The 25,363-nt window shown below is 37.9% G+C and overlaps 1 protein-coding gene across 6 annotated transcripts in view; it reads left to right on the top strand.

The window, feature by feature from the left end:
• GRIP2 (glutamate receptor interacting protein 2) overlaps positions 1 to 25,363 on the top strand; it is a 507,637-nt gene that overhangs the window by 205,208 nt on the left and 277,066 nt on the right. For 2 of the 6 annotated variants that reach the window (XR_015731670.1, XR_015731671.1), the window contains exon 1: positions 16,237 to 16,692. The exons of 1 other annotated variant lie outside the window; for it this stretch is intronic. Coding sequence is in view for 3 of the 5 variants with exons in the window: in XM_034431558.3 (XP_034287449.2) it covers positions 16,536 to 16,692 (157 nt within the window). In the remaining 2 variants the exon portion in view is untranslated. Of the gene's footprint in view, positions 1 to 16,191; positions 16,693 to 25,363 lie in introns of those variants that run through there. 3 more of the 6 variants (XM_034431558.3, XM_034431559.3, XM_034431562.3) reach the window with 3 other exon arrangements.

Genomic DNA, 25,363 nt, shown 5'->3' with positions numbered 1-25,363 from the left:
TCTATTCAATTCATCTGACCTTAATTTATTAATTCATGTAAATTTATTAGACACTCAACTACTCCAATGGTTCTGCTCCAGTTTTGAATATTTGGATACAGGATAAGATAAGACAAGGATTTTGTTAGTGTACCAAAGCTTGCTGTCCACCAACTATATATAAATTTGAATATCAAAATCCATTGTGACTACACATTATGATAAGTGAGATCCATGCATTGGATGGTAAGGTTTATTATATCTGAGGAATTTTAGTTTTCGGAAGATTGATGTAATGTCTATCTCTCTGCTAAAGCTGACAGAGGTGTTTTGAAGATACTGCAGAGAACTCTGAAACTAACAGTTTTGGGAAACTTCAACAAGCATACCAAAACCATCTTATTTGAGTTCGTTCAAGTTGGTCACAAAAATCTTGGTACTCTCTCAGTTAAGATAAAGCCTGACATATTGAACATAGTTTTCTACACTATTTTAGGAGCAATAATCCATATGCGGGAGAACTGTTAATCTCAGTTGTCATATCATTATTTGATCATGCTTGACTCATTGGCCCCTCAGTAGCGTTAAATGGTTTTTTGTGGTCTTATGAGGAACATTAATTTAAAACCAAGTCAATATATAAGCCAGTCATGACTTTTTACAGGTTCTTCGCCCATCCTTGTATCTTTAGTCCTTGTGTGGAGCCATGGATTACCTCAGTTCCCAAGATTCATCTTGCCAGAGTTTTCCTTGATGATTTTCAAATAGTGAAGCCTCCTGACTATGCAGCATAGAGGCATGTGACTAGATGTTTTTCTCTCTCCTCCCTCATGCTTGGGAAAATCAATCTCACAGGAGACAAACAAAATCAAGCTTTATTATAAAAAAATATATTAAGTTGAATAAACTTTAAAAATTTTAAACAGTCAAAGTACAAATATTTGGTGTATGAGAAAATAAATACAGTACCACTTGATTAAAAAAAGAAAATCATTAAAAACAGACCACAAGATGGTGCTGGTCTGTTAGAAATAGAAATATTTCTGACTGAATCTACAAAAATACTGCAGGGATTTCTTTTTATTTAAATGTACAAAAATATAATTATGAATATTTATTTATTTTTATCAGTTTATATACAATGTAACATTGGGTAATGTATGATATCCTCATACTCAGCCTGAAGAAGAGACAAAATTTTGACAATGCACAAAATTTATCAGCTTACATGAGAATTTAGAAGTTTAGACTTGTACAACATAGAAACTAAATTAAGAATCTACCACAAAATTTTGACTGAACTTTTTTATTTATTTCTTCAATGACATCTCCTATTTGAAGAGCCAGTTCCTCTTCAATTTTCAATCTTTTTTATAAGTAAGTATAAGTATAAGTATAATTTTATTTCTATACCGCCCTTCTCCTGAAGGACTCAGGGCGGTGTACAGCCTATTTAAAAACACAAGACAAACATCAATTAAAAATTTAAAATTATTAAATAAATTCGGCTCAATTTAAAACCCCAGAAATTTAAAATACTCCAATTTAAAATTATTATGTTGATAGCCCGGCCAGGCGGAACAACAGGGTCTTCAGTGCACAGCGAAATACCTGGAGGTTGGAGATCTTACGTATTTCCGGGGGCTCATTCTAAGAAATGCATTTGTTTTTATTTGCCTCCTTAAAGTAATTCATGATAGAGCCTGGTTTAGTGATATCCAACACAATGGGAGAAGATTAGGCACAAGCTATGAACTGGTATTTGTGTAATGTTTTGCATACTTCTCTTTGTGCAGTTGAAAGAGCTCTTTAAAGGTTTTGTTATAAGCAAGCGCTCTTGTACAAGTGCAGAGTTGCCCATTTTGTCACATACATTTTAGTGCTGCTATGTGCTTGATGACCCTCCTATCTCACATTCTCAACACCGCTATCCTAATAATCATGTAGTATGTAAAATAAGTGTGAAGCCTGATAAAGGCCCCCTTTTCCCCAGCTCAGAGTGCATTTGTCACCTTCAGGCCAAAAGGAGCAACTGAAACAAAATTGGCTTTGCAAGGCCAGACGCAAGAAATCCTAGATATTGAATGAAACACTTTATTGGCTGAGTTAAGAGGTCACCCCTGAGGACTGTAGCTGCCAGGCAGCGCTCTGTAAGTTTGGAGATCAGATGAGCAGCCTGTTTATTAGTTTTTGGATGACTGGCTGCATTACTTCTGCAGCATCTGCTTTGTGGTATAGCTGACATTCCGTTTAAGTACCCCAAAAAATAGCCTGAAGGTTATGTCAGGAAACTTCTTTCAAAGGACTAGCAATGTTTGGTTCCACGAGTATATATAGTGGTACATAGGCAGGGCTATGGTAGAACCCACCTGGCACTTACACAGGTTGGTGAGAAGTTGCTCTGCACAGCTTTCCTTATCATCCTTCTTGCTTCCTTTGGTGGGATGCCTAGCAGTTTTAGGAGAGCAAAAAGATAATGGTGGTTTCGTGGCCTGGAAGTATAATTATTCACTACAATGATATATGTATAAAACTAGATAACAGGTGAGTTGGTGGGATTATAGAGAATACTACTACATGAAAAAATGATGGGGTAAAATATTGAGGAAGGAATAGAGGAAGAAAAGGAAGGACTGCTAAGGTTATATCTCTGTGGAAACAGTGAGGAAGATGACTTTAATGATGATACGCAAGCTCTATTTCAAGATGACAAGGGATGGAACTTTTTTTTAAAATTCCAGAATGTCTAGATAACATTTGGAAGGCTCCCTAATTTGGATACCTTTGGATACCTCCCTAATTCACTAGTGTGTAAGAAAGAGGAGATGCAGCACAATCGGATCTGCATGTTTGTGTTATTTTAAGCCAGTTTCAATAAAAGTAAATTTAGCCTTCCTATGGAGTTGATGTCTGGTCTGCCTAATGGGATTGCCAAAATTGGCCATAACTTTCAATCAAAATATTGTAGGAAGGTGGGGCGATCCTTCATTTGAATTCCATATCATATCTCATTTATGAGAATAGAATCTGGCTAAATTCTGCACTTGCCTTATTCTTTAAAAGATTTGCTAGTGTTTCTGCAGTATCAGCAAAATGCTGGGCTTAGATTGGAAAAGTCTGGTGCATTCCCTGCTGCTTAATGTTTAATGGCTGAAATATGTCTCTGAATCTGATTAGATCTCAAGATTTTTACAACTGAAGAAAAAAATAATGTTTAAATTTGTATCTATGCTAAATACCACTTAGAGTTCTTTCTTTGATGCTCTGTGGTCCCTAAGTCACAAGTGAGAACCTATTAATTTGGATTTCACAATATTACCACACCAATACCAATATTTTAGGAATGAGCTTTTACATTATTATTTTGCACCTTAGAGCAAAGAGAAATAGGGAATCATAAAAGAATACACTTTAATAGTAAATTAAATATTCAAAGAATTTTACTTTCCTTTGGCTTGTATCTGGCTCACTTCTCAAAAAGTACAGATCAGTCAAAGGAGAATGGAATTTAACCTAGTTACTTCATCTTTCCTTCTATTATTAATGTGGCTGCTACCTTTTTCGTCTGTGGACAGAATAATCTTAACACTTTGAAGATTTTGTTTTGTTTTGCAGCCGCATCAGTTTCTCCGCATTGAATCCAAAAAGACGTTCCAGCAACTGAAAGTGCAGAGCTTCTGATGGCTTGTTCTAAATGGCTACATTCAGTTTTGGATGTTCTCCCTTCAGAACATCTGTACCAATGTAGAAATGTAGTGTGGCAATCAGACACTATCTCAGCTGCAAGACGTGGGCTTGGCATTTAAGCAGCATGTTAATTGGAGGAGCAGCTGCAAAATTTGAAACTCTAAAGGAAGGCAAAAACAACATCCCAATTTAGCTCAAATAAGAATTCCTACAAAATAGGCTTGTGAATCTCCAAGATACTGGTAATCCAATAGTTGATTGAGTGATTGATTATGTACCATCCAGTTGAAGTTGACTATAGGAACCACATGGATAGATTTTTTTTCCTGTGCCAATCTATCTCAAATCTGGTATTTCAAGTCTTGCTGGTGCACCTATAGCCACTGGATCTTTTTAATAAGCGTTTTCTTTGCCATTGAGGGTTTTATGTTAGTTATCTTCCAAACATCTCAGGGACAAAGATAGTCAGACTTGTAAATGAAAAAAAAATGGATTACTGTAGATTATTACAGACCAAACTATCACACTGTCAGAATGAAAAAAAAAGAACTATAAAAACAAGCACAGTGTATTCAGTGCTTGATCTTTTTTTAAAGAAAAAAAAATGCTGAGATTCTCTCTAGTTGTTGAGAGTACAGGACTGCAAGTAGTAATCTAACCATTGCTTCATAAAGAACCTGAAGGAAAAGTTCTGGCTTCAATATGTGTATTTGAATATATATATATTTTTACTTTTTGTATATGTTACAACATAAAATGTCCTTTCATATTGTTCACATTTTAAGCATTTATTTTCTCAATGATTCTTAGTTCAGTTTATTGAACATTCTTTAACGTATTCTTCTTCCATTTCAAACTTCAACAAATCTTTATTCATTTTAGCAATTACATATTCATCATTGGTACACAATTATACTTCAAATTCTGTCTTACTTTGCTCCATACAATAAGTCTTTTTTATCCCATTTCAAATATTTCTGATAACTATAAATGGCATTGACAACTATCATTAGTTGCTCTGTTGATTTAATTTTATATTTCCCTTGGCCTTGGTGATTTCCAATAATTCCAATAATGGTATATTAACCTTTTGTCTTTGACTATTGTCTATAATATGTTTCTTCTGCTGAGATCCATAAAGGTGTTTTTAGGCACAGCCTGGGTTTATAGCTACTCCATATTCTCAATATGACATATTAATAAAATTCCTCAATCTACTAAACTTCTTTCATATCATTTTTATCCCTGCAAATCCTTCTTCCCTTCCCTTTTTAAAAGCATCCACACTATTGACAACTGAGTCTAAGTGATCCTCTTGCCATCTTCTTCCTCAAACATTTTCTGCAATAAATATGGGATGATGCCCTTATCTGTAAGTTGCTATAGTTAACTTCTTTCTCCTACCATGTTTTCCCAAAAATAAGACCCTGTCTTATATTTTTTTGAACCCTGAAATAAGCGCTTGGCCTTATTGCCATGCGCTCAAAAGCCTGATTGGGCTTATTATCAGGGGATGTCTTATTTTGGGGAAAACAGGGTATTTTGGTTACTTTTCTTGTGGTTGCTATTGTAATAGAGTAAAAGTATGTCAATAACTAGGATAAAAATAAAAGGCAAACTTCTTTTTCCCTCCTTTGTTTTGCTTTTCTCTGTCTTCAACATTTTAGTCCCAATTAGTTCTTCATAGCTATAGTGATATAGTCTGGTTCATGTCTATTTATTTTGTAAAATTCACCAATTGTTTACTTTCCTTAATAACAATCAATCAGCTTTCCCATGAGGTTCTATCCTATTTGCCTAGTTAATTTTACTATTTTCAAAGCCGCTTTCATCAAAAAAAGAATTATTGCTCTGTTTTCTAAAATTACTGACCCCTTTATGTTTAAAATTTTCTTAACTCTTAAAACTGTTAAGTGCTTTTTTGTTTGTTTTTAAGTCAAAATCCTTTAAGATAGTCTTTTTTCCCCCTTATTTCCAAAAGGAGACAATTCATTAAATGTCTTTTATTCTTTCCTGCCATTTGGAAAGTTGTAGATTAATTGCCAAGTGTCCATTAAGGCTGTACATAATCATTCAGCTCCCAAACCACTCAACCCATAATCAGCCTCAAGAAACTCAATTTTTAAATAAACTAGCTATACACCTGTAGACTACCTGTGTTTCCCTGAAAATAAGACCTGGGGGCATGTGATCTTTCCTTAAATCTGGATGATCTAACAAAATCTTGTGAGGTGAGTAAGACCAGCTGGTATCTTTAAGTGGTGCAAATGGATCTAAGGATTGCTTCTCCTGGATGGGAAAGGGTGCTTTGCCAGTTCACTGAGCACAGGAGTCTCTTGTCTATGGGGATTCTTCAGTCATCCAGGTCATGGTTGTCCCAAAGTGCTTTTTTCAAGAGGCAACTGGACTTTCTTGGTTTCCAGCACTTTTGGGACAGGAGTCTCTCTCATTGCTTCGGAGTGGCCAAGGCACATGATTGCTTACTGATAGTAAGATTAAAAAAAAAGAGAGGTAAAGGTATGGATCCTTCAATTCGTTTTCATTTTCTCTCACAATAATAAGGCTTAGTAAAATGGCACCAGGCTTGAAATTTATTTAGATATCTGTGGCATGTACTAACTTTATTGTGATCCTGACAAGCTTGGGAGGGCAGAGACTTGAACCTGGGTCCCCTATATACTTTGTTAAATTGTCTCTTTAGCTTGGCGTTTTGTAGCCCAAGTGTCCCCACCCACTTTCTTGAGAGCTTAAATGACCTTTCTGCCAGAGGGTTTCACTTTATATAGAAGAGTTGGCTGTTGATAGTTATCGTTGCATTTTAACTATTTTAATTCCTCAAGGTGCTCTGGCACCCTGCCTGATTTGTAAGTCCAGGTTGCAGGTATTGCTGATCAAAAAGAAGGTATTCAGACAGAATGGTTTAGGTTTCCATGATTGCTGTGACTGTTATTGATCTTCAGTGTCTATTCCCCCATTTCTAATCTAATCATTGGTATTTAGGGCAGCTTTTTGCCATCAAAGAAGCTTTTTGTATTTTTGTACAGGTAATCCTTGATTTACAACAGTTCATTTAGTGACCATTCAAAGTTACAATGGCACTGAAAAAAGTGACTTATGACCGTTGCAGCATCCCCATGGTCATGAGAGGCCTGGCGAGGCGAAGCACCTCTTGACGTGAGTCGTGTCGATTTGGCTATACCCACCCAGTCACATGCCCACCCAGCCACACCTACCCAGCTGATCATTAGGGCATAGAACCGGTTGTTAAATTATTTGAATCCCACCACTGTTCCCATCCTTTGTGAAACAGCCTCCCCCAAATTATTAAACTAGTAAATCTATTTGCAAATTAGTGTCCTGTCTTCTATATACTATACTAATGATAAAATAGTTAACAGTAATAAAATAATAATAATAATAATAATAATAATAATAATAATAATAATAATGGAAGTAAATAAAGGAGGCTTTTTAAAGACGCCTTGGTAGTACAGTGGTCTAAAGCACCCTGTTATTAAGACCAGCTGCCTGCAATTACTGCAGGTTTGAATCTCGCCAAGGCTCAAGGTTGACTCAGCCTTCCATCCTTTCTAAGGTAGGTAAATTGAGGACCCAGTTTGTGGGGGCAATAAGATGACTTTGTATAGATATACAAAAGAATGAAGGCTATTGCTTGGCGCATTGTAAGCCGCCCTGAGTCTCCAGAGAAGGGCGGCATATAAATCAAATAAAAAAAAATACAACTAAAACAAAAGAATATAAGAAAGAAGTAATTGAGCAGCGAGCTGAAAATTGGAAAAGCGAAGCTCTGCATGGCCAATACTTGAAAAGTATTGAAGGCAAAGCTGACCAGAAACTAACTTGGAACTGGTTAAGATCAGGAGTACTGAAAAAAGAAACAGAAAGCTTTATTTTGGCAGCTCAAGAACAAGCCCTAGCCACAAACTGCATGAAGGCAAAAATTCAACATGTTACCACCAACAGCAAATGCCGCCTCTGCAATGAGAAAGATGAGACAGTCGACCACCTGATCAGTGGATACAGCAAAATTTCACAAATTGACTACCTACAACGCCATGACCGTGTTGCTAAGATCATTCACTGGAAATTGTGCCAGAAGTTTGGATTTGAGTACAGCAAAAACCACTGGGAACATCAGGTTGAGAAAGTTTTAGAGAATGAGAAACTCAAGATCTTGTGGGACTTTAGGATTCAGACTGACAGGCACTTGGTCCACAACATACCTGACATAACAATAGTTGAAAAGAAAAAAGTATGGTTCATTGACATTGCAATACCTGGTGATGCACGGATTGAAGATAAGCAGCAAGAAAAAAATCACAAAGTACCGGGACTTGCAAATTGAAGTTGAGCGACTATGGAAAAAGAAATCGTGTGTTGTCCCGATTGTAATTGGAGCCCTTGGAGCAATACCCAAAGGGCTACCCCACTATTTAGAAATTCTAAATTTGCCGGACTTGAAAATTTTGACTCTACATAAAACCACCTTACTCGGAACAGCTTACATCCTCCGACGATACCTTAACAGTTCCTAGGTCCTTGGTTAGGACTCGAGCTGCTGAGCTATTAACCAGCCTCAAAGGTTGTGAATCTCACTAAAGATTAAATAATAATAATAATAATAATAATAATAATAATAATAATAATAGACTCTGGCATAAACCAATGCAGGTGGTTCCAGTGGTACTCGGCACACTGGGTGCTGTGCCTAAAGACCTAGGCAAGCACTTAAAAACAATTGGTGCTGACAAGATCACCATTGGTCAGCTGCAGAAAGCCACCTTACTGGAATCTGCTCGCATAATCCGCCGATACATCATGCAGTCCTAAACTCTTGGGAAGTGTTCGACTAGTGATTTGGGATATGAAATCCAGCATGGTTATCTCGTCTGCTGTGTATATTGTCATTTTGTGTATAATAATAATATAGTCCATCTAGTGATGATATCTGTAACACCATCAAACATCCAGATCTTCCTATCCCAGGTCCTTGATAAGGACTCAATAGATACACAAAATGCCAAACCTAGTCTGAACATCTGGCTGACTGTGCAATGAATAATAATAATAATAATAATAATAATAATAATAATAATAATATAAACAAGACTAAGATTTCAAAACTCTCCACTCATACAAAATTTGCCACAGCATTTTATCTATCCCAAATCATTCCAAAAGTTAAAAGTAATTTGTTCTGGACAGGTGTTTCTTAATAACTTCTCTTAACAGTTGTTGTCTAATTAAATATAATAAATTAAGTCTCCACAGTAGGTCTATCTTCCTAACAAAGTCCAAATAGAAACAGTTTTCAGTTAGGTGTAATAAATCCATTCTCCAATCTCCTTCAATCTTTGTAGGAAAAAAGAATTTGTCACTTTCCCATTCAGTCAGACTCCTAGTATTGTAAGGATATGCAGGCTTGAAAATCAGTGAATGCATGGGACCATCTCAGTCAGTTCTATGGCTGTGAGGATATCTCGTTGGTCTGCAACTTTCAGATCAGAATCCTTTTGTAAATCTTTCTCCAAAACTACATGCCTCTGCATGTTTTCCACAATCATTATCATCTCATCAAACAAAATAAATAAATTAAAGTTTCAGCTAAAAGCTGCATACTATATAACAGAATCCAGCAAGAGGTTGAAATAAATCAGCATTCAACCACTAATCAACTTTTAAGAACAAAAAACAAAGTAAAACAATAAATTCAAAAAATGAGAGTTAAAAACCCAGATGCTCTTACAGGAAGATGGATTTGCCTAGTGACTTTCTGACTGCTTCGAGAGGAAACTGTAATCTTCAAGACTCCCCTTTCCAAATGAGTCCATGGCCATCCAAAAGTCATCTTGGGTCATTCCTGAGTGCTCCCATTCAAATCCAGGGAGCAGCACTGCTAGAGAACCAGCTATGACAGCAAAAACAGCAGATTGTCAGTAAGAGAGAAAATGTATATTACCATTCAGCAGCCGTCTTGGAGAGGAGTCCACTAATTTTAATTTTTAATCTCTGGAAAAAAAAAACAGGAAATAAAACATAGTGAAGGGAATTTTCTTATTCTTTTATGGTCTTGATACTAGTTGAATGATCCAAATGATAATCCAAGGAAAGTTAGAAGAATAATGACGTATTCGTGTACAATGAAAAGTCTACACTTCTTAAATGTACCAACGTTGAGAAACACTGCTCTAGAGAGAGCATTCCCAGAATGCTTGAGAATGAAGTTAAGTTTCTGCAGATATAATTGGATGGAAATGGTTAACCAAGCGGGGTACTTTCAGGAGGAAAGGAAATGGAGAATCTGTAATATGCCAAGTATTGATTTTTATAAGTTCATATTTCTTCCTTTTGTGTCCTGACAAATAAGGCCTAGTCTTTCAAGGACTTAAGCTCCTCTCTAGGTAATTCATAGTAAGAGCCAATCTTAAAGATTACTCTCTTTGTGTGCCTTTTGCTAATGCAGAAGTAAAGAAGTTATAAGCCCAGGAGAGTAGACTTGATAGAATTCATGTCATTTTTTCATTGAGTCATCTGCAGCTACCTGTGCTAAAGTTGCTTTGGGCATGGTTCCTTGGTATTGTGCACAGTTTGAACTGCTTTATGTGAGACCTTTCATAGGAGATTGATAAGTAGAAAATCTTTCTTTATAGGAGTGGTTGCAACTTGGCCTTTATTTGCAATATATTCTTAGCATTTCTGTTCTCAGTTTTACAATTTGTGGTGGTTTTACTGCTGCTTTTTTTCCTTTTAGTTGAACTGTGTGATTATTTATTTATTTGCTTTTAGTAGTTTAGCCCTATTACTCAACCTTCAAAGATGATTAAAGACCTGAAAACTCTAGTCTTACTCTCTAGCCCTCAAAATTATTATATTTTATTACAAAATTATTATGAAAAGATTTGTCTCTAATAATCAGTTTTCTTGTCCCTTATCTTTGCCATTTTCAGAGTTTCCTGGGCCTACAGACTGCAGAATCCAACGTTTATGTATATGTAGAAACTCCTACACCATTTATATGATTTCATCAAAGATAATAAGAGTTAGACTCAACTGGTATTACGCATCTTGAAATGATGGACCTACCTGCACACAATTTTTTTGAAGTAAAGTGTGGCCTTTTAATAAATATAGAACTTCTCTTAGGGTAAGGGGGTGGTATATGACTTGAAGAATACTTATTAACTCTTTCTCTTGTCAGACAAAAGGCTACCCTCTAATCTACTGACTCATATTGTGTCAGTGCCATTCCTTTATAATTGAAGCCCAAAATTAAAGTTAAATGGAGAGTAGCATGAAATGCCCATGCTTTACTTCCAGGAAAAAACGATAAAGGGATAATATAACATAGGATGGTAGAAGTTGGCAGGAAAACAAAACATGACTGATGAACTATATATGAAATTTCCAGCAATGTAGCTCTTATCCGTTCTTCTCTTCTTCTGCACAGTCAACATGATGTTTAAATTCTTAAATCTGAGAACAGCCACATATTTTCAGATATTCTCCAGAAGGCATCCACATTGCTGAGCTGGCAGTGATGTTGTAAAACTTTGCCATATTAAATGGAATGAGCTTGTAGGCTTGCAGAAAATGGAAATCCTTTTTCAAATTTGATTCTTGCTAGTTGTTGGGGAATATATATTCCACCATACTTTGACAGTACAACTAGTGTACAGAAATTATGGGTTCTCCAAGCCGACAATAGCCTAAGGCACCGAGGTAGGAAATGCTGATGTGAAAGGTTAGGAATCGTGTTTCCCAATTCAGGTGATGGAGAGACAGGCCAATTTGGGAACTATGACCCTGCCTGGTAAATTCATCCAAAAGAGCTCTATATGCTTTATATGCGATGCTACTGAGAAGGCAATGTATTTTATAGCCGTATTTCTAAGGGCTGTTTCCTGAAATCACCATAGGAATGTCTTACTTCCTATTGCTATAAATCATGAATTATAAATCAAGCAGTGACATAAAAAGCTTGTGTGCTTTTGTGTGTTTAGCACATGCATGAGCTTTATTGAGCTTAGGAAATAACAGAGCTATTACTACCTCTTCCATTTCCCATTCTATGATACCCCTGCAGCATTAGTATTTACTATATCAGTAGATTTAAAAGCTGCAAAAAGGAAAATGAATTGAACAACTAAATGAGGAAAACTGTAGGGCCTAATTTCATCGTGTGGGAATCTGTTCTAAAGAGACAGAGAGGCCTCCAGAACACCCAGAAGCATTTTTGGTCGCTGTGATTTAATGGCCTGCATACAATCCATTCTGAAAACAACAGCCATCTGTTTTGGAACCACATGTTTTGGGGAAAAGAAAGCAGGAGTTATCTCATTGTTGTCACCCCTTTTCTTCTTCCTAAGAAATTTTAGCAGAAGATGATTCCATGCAGTTCAATATTGCAGATATTGACCATCTACACTCTGGCATTTCACCTCTTGAAATTTCATCATGACTACATCCCACTCAGGTGAAATTCTCTTTTGAACGATGATTTGAAGGAAATTGAAATGTGAAAAGAAAAAGAATTGCTCTGCTTATTACCAATTTCAACCCACTCTTTTTTTTTTAATGCAATAGTGCATGCTATCTTTGGCCAAAAGGTCTTCCCATTGCCTAAACTCTTAACATCAGAGAGTTCTTGTATGTTGGATTAATATAAATTTAGATTTATTTATTTAGTTTTATTTTATTAGGCTTATGTGCCGCCCTATCTCCAACAGACTCAGGGCGGCTCACAACAATAAAACCACAATAATCCATCATGCAAAATTAAAATGCCTAATTAGATCAAATACTATTAAAAACCCGTAAAAAAACCCCATCAGTCCAGGCCAGGGGACTCGAATAACCAAGTTTTTAATTCGCGGCGAAAGATGCGAAGGTCAGGGGCCAGCCAAAGCCCCAAGGGGAGTTGATTCCTGGGGGCCTGGGGGCCGCCAGCCGACATTGTCTCACCGGCGGCACCCTGAGCAGGCCCTCCCTATGGGCGCAAACTGGGCGATGGGATGTTGTTGCTGGCTGCAGGTGGTCCGCCAAATAGCTTGTTCTATAGGAAAAAAAAGAGAAGAAGGAGGATCACAGAAGCCTGGGTTGGCTGCAGAGGCACATGGCCACAGATGAAAGGCATTATTTGGAAGGGAAGTAATCTTTTTCTGCATACATAAAAGATCACTCCCTTCTTTAATGTTTTGGATCTCAGAAGCCCATTTCTCAATATTGGTTGAAGAGACACCAAAAGAGGGCAGTAGCCCTTCAAGGGCCAGAAACAGACAAAAGAATCTAATAGACCTGTCACCTTTAATCATGTCTTTTCTCAATTCATAAAAAAACATTTGCAATCTTTATCTGGCCTAGTGGTGAAGACACTTGCATCCCACTCGGTTGGAAGGTTGAGAGTTCAGTCCTAGGTAGCAGGAGATGTTTCTGTCCTAGGGAAAGAAAAAGAAAAAAAAATGCTGTGAACTCCATGTGACGTCAAGAAAGACATTCAACCAGTAAACACTCAGCTCCATTCAGTCGCTGAAACTCTACCCCGAATTAAGGGTTTACAGGGTCATGAAAAGGAGTTATTTGCCCTCTCAGAAAACCAACTCCTGAAATTTCTTTTTATTTGGATTGAAATTAACTGTGATTTGAGAGTGGAGGCACCTTCAGGTTTCCTCTTGTGCTGCTCATAGGCAAGAAAATACCTGTTTCTCTCTGGTTCTCTCAGCTTGGTTTTCTGGTGTGGGAGAAGTCCTGCTGCTGATTAGGGCCAACCAATGGCAACATAAATTTATGGTGTCAGCTATGACTAATGAAGCCAGAAACTGATAAAATGTCTATTACATTGGCTTGGCACTATGGGCTTCATTGCTAATTACACAGTCACAACAACATGCTAGTGTTGGAATTAACCAGCAAGATAAAATGGGGCTGAATTCATAAATCTTACTGATGGGAAATTTACACAGGATTATAACCATTGGTCAAAAGAGAAATCAGTACCGCAGTATGGACTGGTGGCAATTGAAAGAAAAGAAGATTTTGGGCATCCACAGATCCTTTTCCAAGTATAAATTAGAATATCTGTGCTTACTTAGTTCAATATAAGCTTTATATGACCCAGGAGGAAGGGATCAGAAAGATCACTTGATCCCATACCGATCTGTCCAAATCTGGCAGATGGCTTTAAAATCTTTTTTCTAGACATCTCCACTATTTGATGCTCCATTCAGTTGCCCAGACTCCACCCCACAAGGGATTATGTCAGGGGTGGGTTCTACTTACCTTTACTACCGATTCGCAACGTGATTGCACACAGTTTGAAAAGAGGCTTCAGAAGTTAAGGGTGGTTCTTCAAGGCTCAACATGCTGGCATCGAATTATAATGTTTTGCTCTATTTTTAAAGAAAAATACATTTTGTATTTTATTTATTTGTGGAAGATCTTCTATAAGATGGTATATGCATATTTTAACATTGTCAGCTGTTATCCCTTCAAGATAAGCCACGTATTCAAACAATATGTAATGTATGAATTTTTGAAAATACTATTTTTCCTATTTATCAAAAAGTAATACAGTATGTTGCACTTTGGCATTGATTTTGTAGTATTTTATAAGACCAGACAATTTTTACACGTAATTCTTTTTAAAATAAAATGATTAAATTAGTTTGTGATGTGTTTAAGAATTCTGTATGAACAGTGTGTAAAAATGTATGGGGGTGTTTGATTTTTGCTTATTTTGGTATTCATAAGTAGTTGCTTGGATGTACTGTGTGTACTTAGTTTTTTTAATTTATTTTTTATATGATTTTCTCTGTATTTTTTTTAAAATTGCAATAAATGTCTTTTTAAAAAGCACTAAAGAAAGATAAAGTTTTTGAAATTCATTCTTGGCTAATAACCAAAGCACTTAGAATACTTTTGCCTTGTATTTGTTAGGACTAGGTTTAATTCTGTTCCTCTCTAGACCAAGGGAAGGATGTATCATTTTGTCATGTCCACATAATCCTCAAGTTGTGATTGGTCATTTATGAACTGTTTGAAGTTAGTACGGACCTCCCCAGGGGTACCTACGACCCACTTCCAAAATTCTGATGGCCAGGCCCCATCCTGTGGTCACGTGACCTTATGTTGGACGTTCATCAGTCAACCTGCATTTACGGATCCCATAGTCAAGTGACCATGTTTTATGATGTTTTTGCCAAAAACCAACACTTACTTCCAGTTTTTGGCAAAACCGGCTCAGAGTGAACAATTGGTTTGCTTAACGAAGAGAGAACCAGGTTGGTCTAGTGATTAAGGCACCAGGCTAGAAAGCAGGAGGCCTTGAGTTCAAGTCCTACCTTAGCCATGAAAGCCAGCTGGATGACTTTGGACCGGTCACTCTCTCTCTCTCTCTCTCTCTCTCAGCCCAATCTACCTCACAGAGTTGTTGTTGTGGGTAAAATAGGAGGAGAAAGGTGCTTTGGATATATTCGCTGCCTTGAGTTACTTATAAAAAATAATAAAGGTAGAGTATATAAATAAATAAAATAAATAAACAACCACCAAGTTTGCTTAACTTGCAGCACTGCAAAAAAAATAATAATCATAAAATTGGATCAGTCATTTGAGTTGACCCACTTTGCAACTGTCATGATTTATTACTATAATCGGCAGGCTTTATTATGGTTTTAAGTCAAGGACTACCTGTATCCTGATATAATAGAGTTTTTGAGAAGATATTGGATAACCATTTGTCTGAAGTGGTGTAGGGTTTCCTGCCTAGGCAGGGGGTTGGACTAGAAAACCTCTAAGGTTCCTTCCAATTCTGTTATTCTGTTCTGTATTTTTCTGGATTACCTCAACCAGGATTTTTTGAAAACCACTCTCCCCCTAACGGACAAGACACTTTTAATCCCACAAAAGATGGAATGCCACATTACAGGGGCAAGAATGCCATTTTCTCCAGCATAAAAAAAGCTGAAAGATGCACCCTGACTTCAGATTCCATGCATATTTTCTCCATGCTTTGTAACAATAATGGTTTTACACTTTTAATTCTAATATCTCTACATTTCTCTTGTCTGGCACTTTCAGTTTATGTATTGTTGTTCCGGGCATTCTTTTCCAATATTGCCATTCATTTCTTAAGGAATTCCACAATTGATTGTTTCAAATAGCACTTTTCTCAATGAGTTAATCCACTGTGAATTGATTTCTGGATTGTACAATATGGTTGCTTAAAAAAATGTTGAGGTTGGCGTGACAAACCGATAACCATGTTAAGGAGAAGGGATCTATTCGGTTGTGTGTTTGGATAAGAATCAGCACTGGCTATTTCTGATACTTCAGATCAATGTTGCTTTTTGACAAGTCATTGCTCTTTCTGTATTCCTGTGGACATTCTTTGGAGAGCATTGAAAACTGTTGGAACATAGCAATGAAAACAGAAATTGGAAACCTTGTAAAATGAGTTGCTGGCCTTTTGAGTTATTTGTTCTCTCAAGTTACCAGCAAAGACCTGGATCTGTTCCTACTTTTGAGAGCGCTTGATGCAGGCTGGAGCTTCAAGCTTTGTTCCTATTCTTCCTTCTACAGATTGCCCTGGAGTTGAAAAATATTATTTTTTTCACTTTTATCATCAGGCAAATAGTTTTGCTTAACGAGAAGGCAGCTGCTACCTTCTCCTTCTCCTTCTCCTTCTCCTTCTCCTTCTCCTTCTCCTTCTCCTTCTCCTTCTCCTTCTCCTTCTCCATACAAGTTTTCTTTCAAAAGGAGAACTCAACATTGCTAAAATGCAGGAATGCAGTGGATTTGTAGATTTTGTATTTTTTTCTTTACCATTGTCTCTCTTTCTTTGAAGTTGTGGACAAATGAAGAAAATTTTCAAGGTTTTCCAGGTTGTTAAAACGTCTTCAAGAAGGAAGAGGAGTAGAAATAAATCAGAATATGGGGTGCAGGAGGAGTTGGAGACCCAGGAATACTGTGATCGCCAAATTGTTTTGTGCAGTCTGCATCTCTGTGTCAAGGGTAAGAAAAAGATATGAAAAAAGATAATTGTGTATTGGAGGTTCAGTGCAGATAAGATAAGGCAGCAGAAAGTCTTCCTCAGAATAGTTGTTCTTGATTTATGCTTTGAAAGGCTATTTGTTCAGACAATACTTAAATCCAGTGGAGATTGTGCTGGATCAGTTTACCTTGACTTTCATTTCCCACCTTGTCTTTTGAAGGTGACCCAAGTCTTACTTGATCATTAGAAGTGTGGTCAATGAACCATGTGCATAGAAAGTGTTGTGTTGATAAATTTATAGTCCTTCCTTCGATGCAAAAGAAGTTATAGTCAGGTTTACACAAGTTTTTATCACAGCTATTATTGGATGATCATGTTCATGAATTAGCTACTGAGGGCAGAATGGTGTGTATGTATATGTGTGTGTATATATGAGTTATATGCATGTACGCAAACACTAGACACAATAGGAAAAAAAAAACCTAGAAAACCTCACCCACATGAAAACTGGGTAGGAAAACCCAGAAAGATAAATTTCCATTGAAAACATTAAGTTGACTGTGGCTCCAGCATATATGCCTCTCTCCACCTTAATTCATAAATCATTCCCAGGTTTACCAGAACAGGACATACCTACTTGTGAATTCAATTAGTTTTATTCCTCTGTAATCTATACAATAGGGGAGGCAACCTGGCCCCCTCAGGGCATTTTGGTCTTTAATATTTGCCAATTTTGGTTAGCAAAGTCCAGTGGCAATAAATCATAAAAGCTACAGACCCCAAATCTCAAGGATGCCCAGCTTGCTTAGCCTTAGTACAGATTCTTACAACCTCAGAATAGCACTGGTGTGCCTACTAGCAGCACAACTTTCCTCATATTTAAAAGCCATGAGCCAACCTTCTCCTAGCTTTTCTGAAGAAATCTAAGATTCACAAATCAGCAGCACAATTTCCTACCATTCTGAGGCAGATATCACAGGAACCTGTGGTGAAAACATTAGAAAAGGTTTTAGATATACATTTTTTGAGTCAAGTTGGGCTCATGGGTCTTATGGCCAAAGTCTTACAATCTTCATGGTAGCAATAAGGACATAGTTCACCATTACCTTTTTCTGTTTTTCTGTTTTGTTTTGTTTTTTTAATTTTCAGCCTCAGGGAAAACCAAGCTAACTAGATGAAATACTATCCAGTCTCATCAACAACTGTCATATTTCCTGGTGATTTTAGCTCACTAGGCTCAATTCAAGTCACCCAGCTGGCTGGGTAACTTTGGGCCAGTCATTCTCTGTCAGCCAAACCTACCTCACAGGGTTATTGTTGTGGGGAAAATAGGAGGAGGAAGGAGTACTATATATGTTCACTGCCTTGAATTCATCCCCTTATACAATTAATAAGGCGGGGCTAAAATAAATGAATAAAAGTCCTGGCCCTGCTCTGCTTAATGTCTTGTGTAGATATCATCCAGCTCCTGCTCCACTCTAAGTGTAAATGAGCGTAATATAATATAAAAAGCACCCTATGGAAATTCTCAGTCATCCAGGCCAAGGTTGTCCCAAAGGTGCTTTTTCAAGAGGCAACTGAATTTTCTGGATTTTCTTTGAAGACGTTTCACATCTCATCCAAGAAGCTACTTCAGCTCATCCAAGAAGCTGAAGAAGCTTCTTAGATGAGAAGTAAGATGTCTTCTCAGAAGTAAGAAGTAAGAAGTAAGAAAAACCAGAAAGTCCAGTTACCTCTTGCAAAAGCACCTTTGGGATAAAAAGTACCCAAAATTCACCTCCAAAATAAATACATTTATTCTTATCCCTTCCTATGTGTATGACAACCTTGCCAATTTTATATCCATTTCCAACCATAAAACTGCATCTTTCAATGTTAAGGAAAGCTCCCAGTTACCACAAGTGTATCTACCTCTTCCCTCTCCCCTCCCTTTAATTTAATTTTATTGAAACATTGAGATAGGAACAATAGGCTATCTTTCTCTATCCTAATTACGTCACAGCCTGTCTTTCTATCCATCTGAACAGCAACCTATCTACATCTGTTTTTTATTCAAGTAGGCTATAAGAAGCTCTGGCAAATGTGCCCAGAGACACAATACCCACGGAAATTGCATCTGCTCTTGATATATTGGTCACTGCTGTTTTCAGCCTCCAAGCATAATAGCATGTTTTGTATAGCCCTGTATGAGGGGTTTATTTTTATAAAGCAAGGTAGGACTCCTCCCAGACCTTCACCGTGCATTCTTTATCTCCCTAATTAACTCTGGTTGTATTTATGGCCCTATCATCTTATCATAAACAGTAGTGGCTAAAATTGTGGAAACCTTTTGGGAAAAGTTTGAGGTTTAATGGCTAATAACCACTTTTTTTGGAGTTTCAAGATAATCATATTCCACTGCTGGAATGGCCTGGGAATAGCCCAGACCTTAACCCAATTGAAAATCTATGGAGCTGACTAAAGAAACTTGTTAGTCAAAAGCGACCCAGCAATAAAACCCAGTTAATAGAAGCAATCATTCAATCTTGGTTTCACATTATAACAGCTGCAGAACTAAGACTTGGTTCACTCCATGAGAAGACGTTGTAAGGCCATAATTCATGCTAAAGGTTACCCAAACTAAGTATTAAATGACAGTGATAATTTTTGTATTTCTCATTTTTTCTACATGTTTCACTTTTCTTCTTTATACTGTAACTGCTTTTCTAATAACAAATCCTTCATAAAAGTTACTGCATTACATTCTTGATTAAATTATCTTTCCATTGATATATAATTTTATGGTACTACTCCCAAAAAAGGGGTGTTATTAGCTAGTTTTAGAAAATACACTTTTCCCAAAAGGTTTCCACAATTTTGGCCTCTACTGTATGCACACACATACAGATGCAAATTATTCCTCAATCTTCATTTTTATCCTGAGCGGTACAGCTGGTTTCATTTTACAGAGAAGCAACTGAGGCAGAAATATGATAAAATTGATGTGTTTGGACAGCTTGAACTGGAAATCTTACAAATCCAATATTGATCTCTTATTTCTTATACAAACAATGCTGTTAGCTAGATATGGGTTCTGCAGAAAATGCAGGGCAGAAAATCTACAAATCTGATTGTAATCCTCATGGATTAGAAAAAAAGAGTGAAGCAAAAGAGCCAGTTATAGGGTCAGTAGTTCATTGGGTACTCGATCTGTGCTTCAGAGTCCTGTTCTTTGTTCATGGTCATCTTTATCTTTAAGCTAAACATGGTCTGGAGAGTCCTTTGTAAATCTGCCTGCAGAACAAGCTAATTGCAGCCCAATTTGACTGATAGGAGTAGTTTATGCAAGTTGTGAATGGGTAGAAGTCATTGGCATCTGCAGGGGCAGAAGGACAAATCTAGCAACACAGGGCCACAATGCAAGCCCCATTGATAAATGTGACAAAACAAGGGTGTAATGGTGCATTTTAACAAAAGTGGCATGATCTTGCAAAGACCCACAATGGAGGCTGATCCTCATAACTTTTCATTCATAAAACCTTGAATTATATGACAATGTAGACATGTTCGTATTTGTAGCTTGCCTCATGTACTCACAGCAATTTTGAAAATTGTATTTTTGGGGTGTCCATAGAAAAGAGTATGATTTTTCTCTATGGCAGTCCCCTAATATGCATCCCAGACTATGAAAATCATAAGGGAAAATGCTGCATACAGGATATCTAAGGCAGGTAGGTGGAAAACTGGAGCTTTGTATGAACGGAACAGAATTATAGCTGCATATATCAAATAATATGTAAATCAATAAAAACAAATATCCTACTTTGCTATTTGGAAGTCTGGTGAGAGAAAAAAGGTTAGAACATTTTCCACTGTTAGCATAATAGATGTGTCTCTTCCACAACCGTCTGGCGCATAATTTGCAAGCATTTAAATATTACTTTGGGGAGGAAAAAAAAACACTCTTGTAAGACGGAGTAATGTTTTTTGCAAATAACTGTGGCATCTTACAAATTGGGGAGATGGACTACAAAAAGATTGTAATCCCAAATGGAACACCATACTGAAAGACTAAAATACAAATATCTGTTGAAATTGTCACTTTGGAGATCAATACTATTTGAATGAATACTGTGATAAGGCAAAAGTAAAGTATGACATCTGAATAAAGGTCACCTCTCTGGAGACTTGCCTTCCTATAGTATTTGCAGGACAGAGGTGGGTTTCATCAGGTTCTGACCAGTTCTGGAGAACCAGTAACAGAAATTTTGAGTAGTTCAGAGAACTGGTAGTAAAAATTCTGACTGGCCCCGCCCCCATCCATTCTCTGCCTCCCAAGTCCCAGTTGATCGGGAGGAAATGGGGATTTTGCAGTATCCTTCCCCTGGATTGGGGAGGGAATGGAGATTTTACAGTAGCCTTCCCCTGCCACGCCCACCAAGCCATGCCACGCCCACCAAGTCACACTCACAGAACCGGTAGTAAAAAATTTTGAAACCCACCACTGCGGCAGGAGCAATTGAATGGCTAAAGTTTTGATGATACAGAAAATAAACATCAGGTTTAGACAAGATACTGCTAATTGAAGATGTAACGTGCATGTGGGAAGGGACTGTAGAAATGGTTATCATGCCCTTCTCAATCCAAATGGTCTAGAGTATTCTCACATGCAGAGAAGTGGATCAGTCATAGCTCAATGATTCTTTGAGTGCAATTTTTTTTTCCTAATTTCAATCCCTAGAATATTAAGGTCAAGAAGTCCTGGGACTGAATTGAATTCCTGATCATTCCACGGACACAACCTTTCCCTTTTTCTTAGTAGAAAAAGTCCCTTTTTCTTTCTTCTGGAACATGTTGCAATCTCTTGTCCATATCTGTAAAGTAAATCAGCTTCACTTCAGAACTTAGCCATTCCCTGCTAGGATCCATTTCTAGGTAGGGTCGAGACCTGAAAGAGTCATAGCAATCAGTGACTGTATTCATATGACAAACTTACCTACAATTTTCTGGGCCAAAAATCCATTGAGGTATAAAATTATTTTATGGGCTGGGTTGATTATTGTGTGAATCAGTATGCAGGTTAATATGTAATGCAGAGTTTATGTATGTATGTATGTCTGCATTTATTCATTTGTTTGAACACTGTACCCTTTATATTTATATGGTCATTATTCTGAAAAACACAGTTTATAATGACAACAAAACAGAAAACACCAAAAAGCAAAAACTTAGCACCTTAGACATTCACCTTCCATGCATCCAATGTAATCTGCACTACTACTGGTATAACCAAACTTATTTCATTTGAAGGATAGAATCGGGTGGGTTCAAATTTTTTTTACTACCGGTTCTGTGGGCATGGCTTATTTTGTGGGCATGGCTTGATGGTCATGTGACGATTATTTAGGATTTAGCAGAGGTACTGGTCTACTAGGCTTTTAACTGCTTGCAGAGCTGTACCGATCTACCCATTTATTTTTTGCAGGCACTGGTCTATCCATTTATTTTTGCAGGCACTAATCTACTCATGTATTTTTGCCGGCACTGGTCTACCCATTTATTTTTGCAGGCACTGATCTACTCATGTATTTTTGCAGGCACTGGTCTACTCATTTGTTTTCTTTTAACACTGATCAGCTGTAGGGCGGCCCTTTGAAGCCCCATGGCAAGAGTTTAAACATTTTTTTCCCTCTAGCCATCAGCTGGAACTCAGGAGGCAGCAATAGATTGGGGGTGGGGCCAATTAAAAGGTAAGAATAATGTGGGGGGTGGGGGGGGCGGGGGGCAGAACCGGTTCAGTGACATCATATCGTCACCGCTACCGGCTCGGGAAAACCGGGCCGAACCGGGAGGAACCCATCACTGGATAGAATGTCTAATAAATACACAAACAAACAAATAAAATTGTCCTGTATTAATTTACTAAGAGCATATATTGTCTTTCTCATATTATGTTCTGACCCAGCCCCACAAACACAACAAACCTTCTGTACTTAATCACCAATTCCTTTATTAGGAGCACCAACAGCCCAGGCAAAACATTTCGCTCTCACAGCAGGCTAACAAGTCCCTCTGACCATAAGATGAATAGTTGTCTGCCACATCTGTTCATCTCTGTCCCCTGCCTTTTATACCCAGAGCTAGGGTGGGGCTTTGCTAGCAGCAATGGATCTTCCATCCCAAGGATTGGCCCACAGATTTCCACTGCTCTCCTCTGCTTTCTGCACATCCGTGGGTCAGGCTCTGGACACAGCTGTTCCTTCTCTTCCTCATCAGCCACCTCCAGACCTGGGGGCTGTTGACTCTCCATCTGAGGGCTGCCGGAGGGCCCAGGCTCCACCTCTCTCTCTCTCTCTCCCCGACAGCTCCATTCCCTCTTCCCCATCAGAGTTCTCAGGTTGCCTTGATGCTGATCCTGACTCCCATGCTTCCTCCTCATCTGATTCAGCTGCTGGAGGGGCCAGTGGCTGACAGGCCACAACATATTATTTCTGGATTTCCCTCTTTAGGGGGTTACAACTTTCCACCTCAGATTCAATTAAATTTATTTTTAATTGATATTTTTTATTTCAGAGATGTAGCTATTAAAAACATGTGGGCAGTTTTTGAATAAAGAGCTGGTGTCAGGGTACAGTGTTTTTCAGTCAGGAAAATGTGGCAACCCTTCCCCTTGACAAACAAAGCAACATATCTAAAATCTATTTCTGCGGTTTTGTCTCACGGTCTCGCTCATGATCAATTGCCACCCAGAGTTGTGCTCTAAGATAAGTGGCCAAACAAACCTTTTAAACAAACAAACAAATAAATAAAAAGTGTTTTCTAGTTCCTAATGCTGTCAGACACAGAATAATTAGAAGGGGAAAAAAAACACCACTCCAAAAAGCCAGCAAGTCAAATGGGAAATCTTCCAGACAATCTTGTGTAGTCTCATCCCTCAGTAGAATTTATATTTATATGTTTCTCTGGCTCCACATCTTCCCTCCCTGTAATGTTTTAATATAATGGCAGGTGAAATTTAATGCCTTGCTTTGGATCTTCCTTCTGTTTCTATCATGGATGTCTTTTTGTATTGCGGCTGTTTACGAGGGAAGTTGATAGCTTTGCTTCAAGGTATATAAATCCCAACTTTGGGGAAGGATGGGCTTGTTTGTCCTATTCGAGCTGGCCTTTTAAAATCATGTGTATCCTTCTGAAAACAATTATCTATAAATTCCCGACTGTGTGTCCTTTGACCTAACAGCCTTCATTGGATGATGCAAGTTCCTAATGGCTTGCAAAGGAGCTGCATGTACCTTCTTTGAACCTATAAGGAACTGCTTTCTCACACTTGTACTTTTATTCACTTATTTATTAAATTTATATACCGCCTTTCCCACTTATAAAATGATGCTGGGCAGTTTAATTTTCTTCGAGTCTTGTTTTTCATCCATGAACTGAATTCTCCAGTCCCACCAATCATTCCACTTCCACCATGTATTATAGGTATGGTGAGGGACTCAGAATAAGGAGTTCTGTATAGGCTGACACAGAGATGCGGTGGTTCAGTGGCTAAGACGCTGAGCTTGTCGATCAAAAGGTCGACAGTTCAGCGGTTTGAATCCCTAGTGCTATGTAACGGGGTGAGCTCTCGTTATATTTGTCCCAGCTTCTGCCAACCTAGCAGTTTGAAAGCACTGCAAAAATGCAAGTAGAAAAATAGGGACCACCTTTGGTGGGAAGGTAACAGCGTTCCGTGTGCCTTTGGCGTTTAGTCATGCTGACCACGGAGACGTCTTCAGACAGCACTGGCTCTTTGGCTTTGAAACAGAGATGAGCACCGCCCCCTAGAGTCGGGAACGACTAGCACGTATGTGCGAGGGGAATCTTTACTTTTATCTTTTATAGACTGAAACCCATCTTTATCATGGGGTGACCTTGAATCAATCACTGTTTTAATCCAACCTACTTTACAGTGTGAAGGGTAGATGTAATCTGCTGTGAGAATAACCTTAGGAGATGAGAGGGAGAGCCAGCAGCCTAGACAAAGTCTGATAAATGAAATCTGAGTCCAAGGAAGGGATGGAGGTGGAGAAAACATCTCAAAAGGTTCCCTTATAGTTCTCTGGATAATAAAGGCAGGGAGGGAAGAGGCACATTCCGGCTGGCAAGATGATATTACTATAACTTTTCAATAAATGTAGTGCTAATATTCATGCTTTTGGTTTCCTGTCTGGACCACCTTGAAAGGCTGATGGGAAGACATCATTGGACAAAAGTGTGGGGTTGGACCTTTCTTACATAAATAAATATTAAATCACTATTTGTTTTATTAGAAAGGGTCTCCAGTGAGAGATCATCAATTTATTCAGAAAAGCTAGAAAGAATCTGCTCTGCTTCAGTTTACACACTCTGTAGAGCACCATACCAATTTATCTGAAAATCTAACAATTTAGATTTTATCAGACATAGACCAACCAGGATTGGAACTTAGCTACAGGAAGAAGGGTAACTTTGCTGAAGATGCAGTGGGAAAATAAGGTTCCTATTTCAGTGTTCTGTTTTATGACACTATGGCAAACATTTCAGCTTTCTCAGAACAAGCAGTCAAATTCAAAGCTGCTCTCATGATCTTCCTCATATCGCTGCCATCTGGAGAGAAAGACTTTGCATTGATTGATTGATCAATTCCAATTTATATAGCTACCACAGCAATTCTGGGTGGTGTACACAATT

This window comes from Pantherophis guttatus, chromosome 2, assembly GCF_059756535.1.
Source record: "Pantherophis guttatus breed Tessera chromosome 2, ASM5975653v1, whole genome shotgun sequence".
Taxonomy (NCBI): domain Eukaryota; kingdom Metazoa; phylum Chordata; class Lepidosauria; order Squamata; family Colubridae; genus Pantherophis; species Pantherophis guttatus.
Note: the sequence above shows the minus strand (reverse complement) of the source record. Positions and strands in the feature narration are given on the sequence as shown.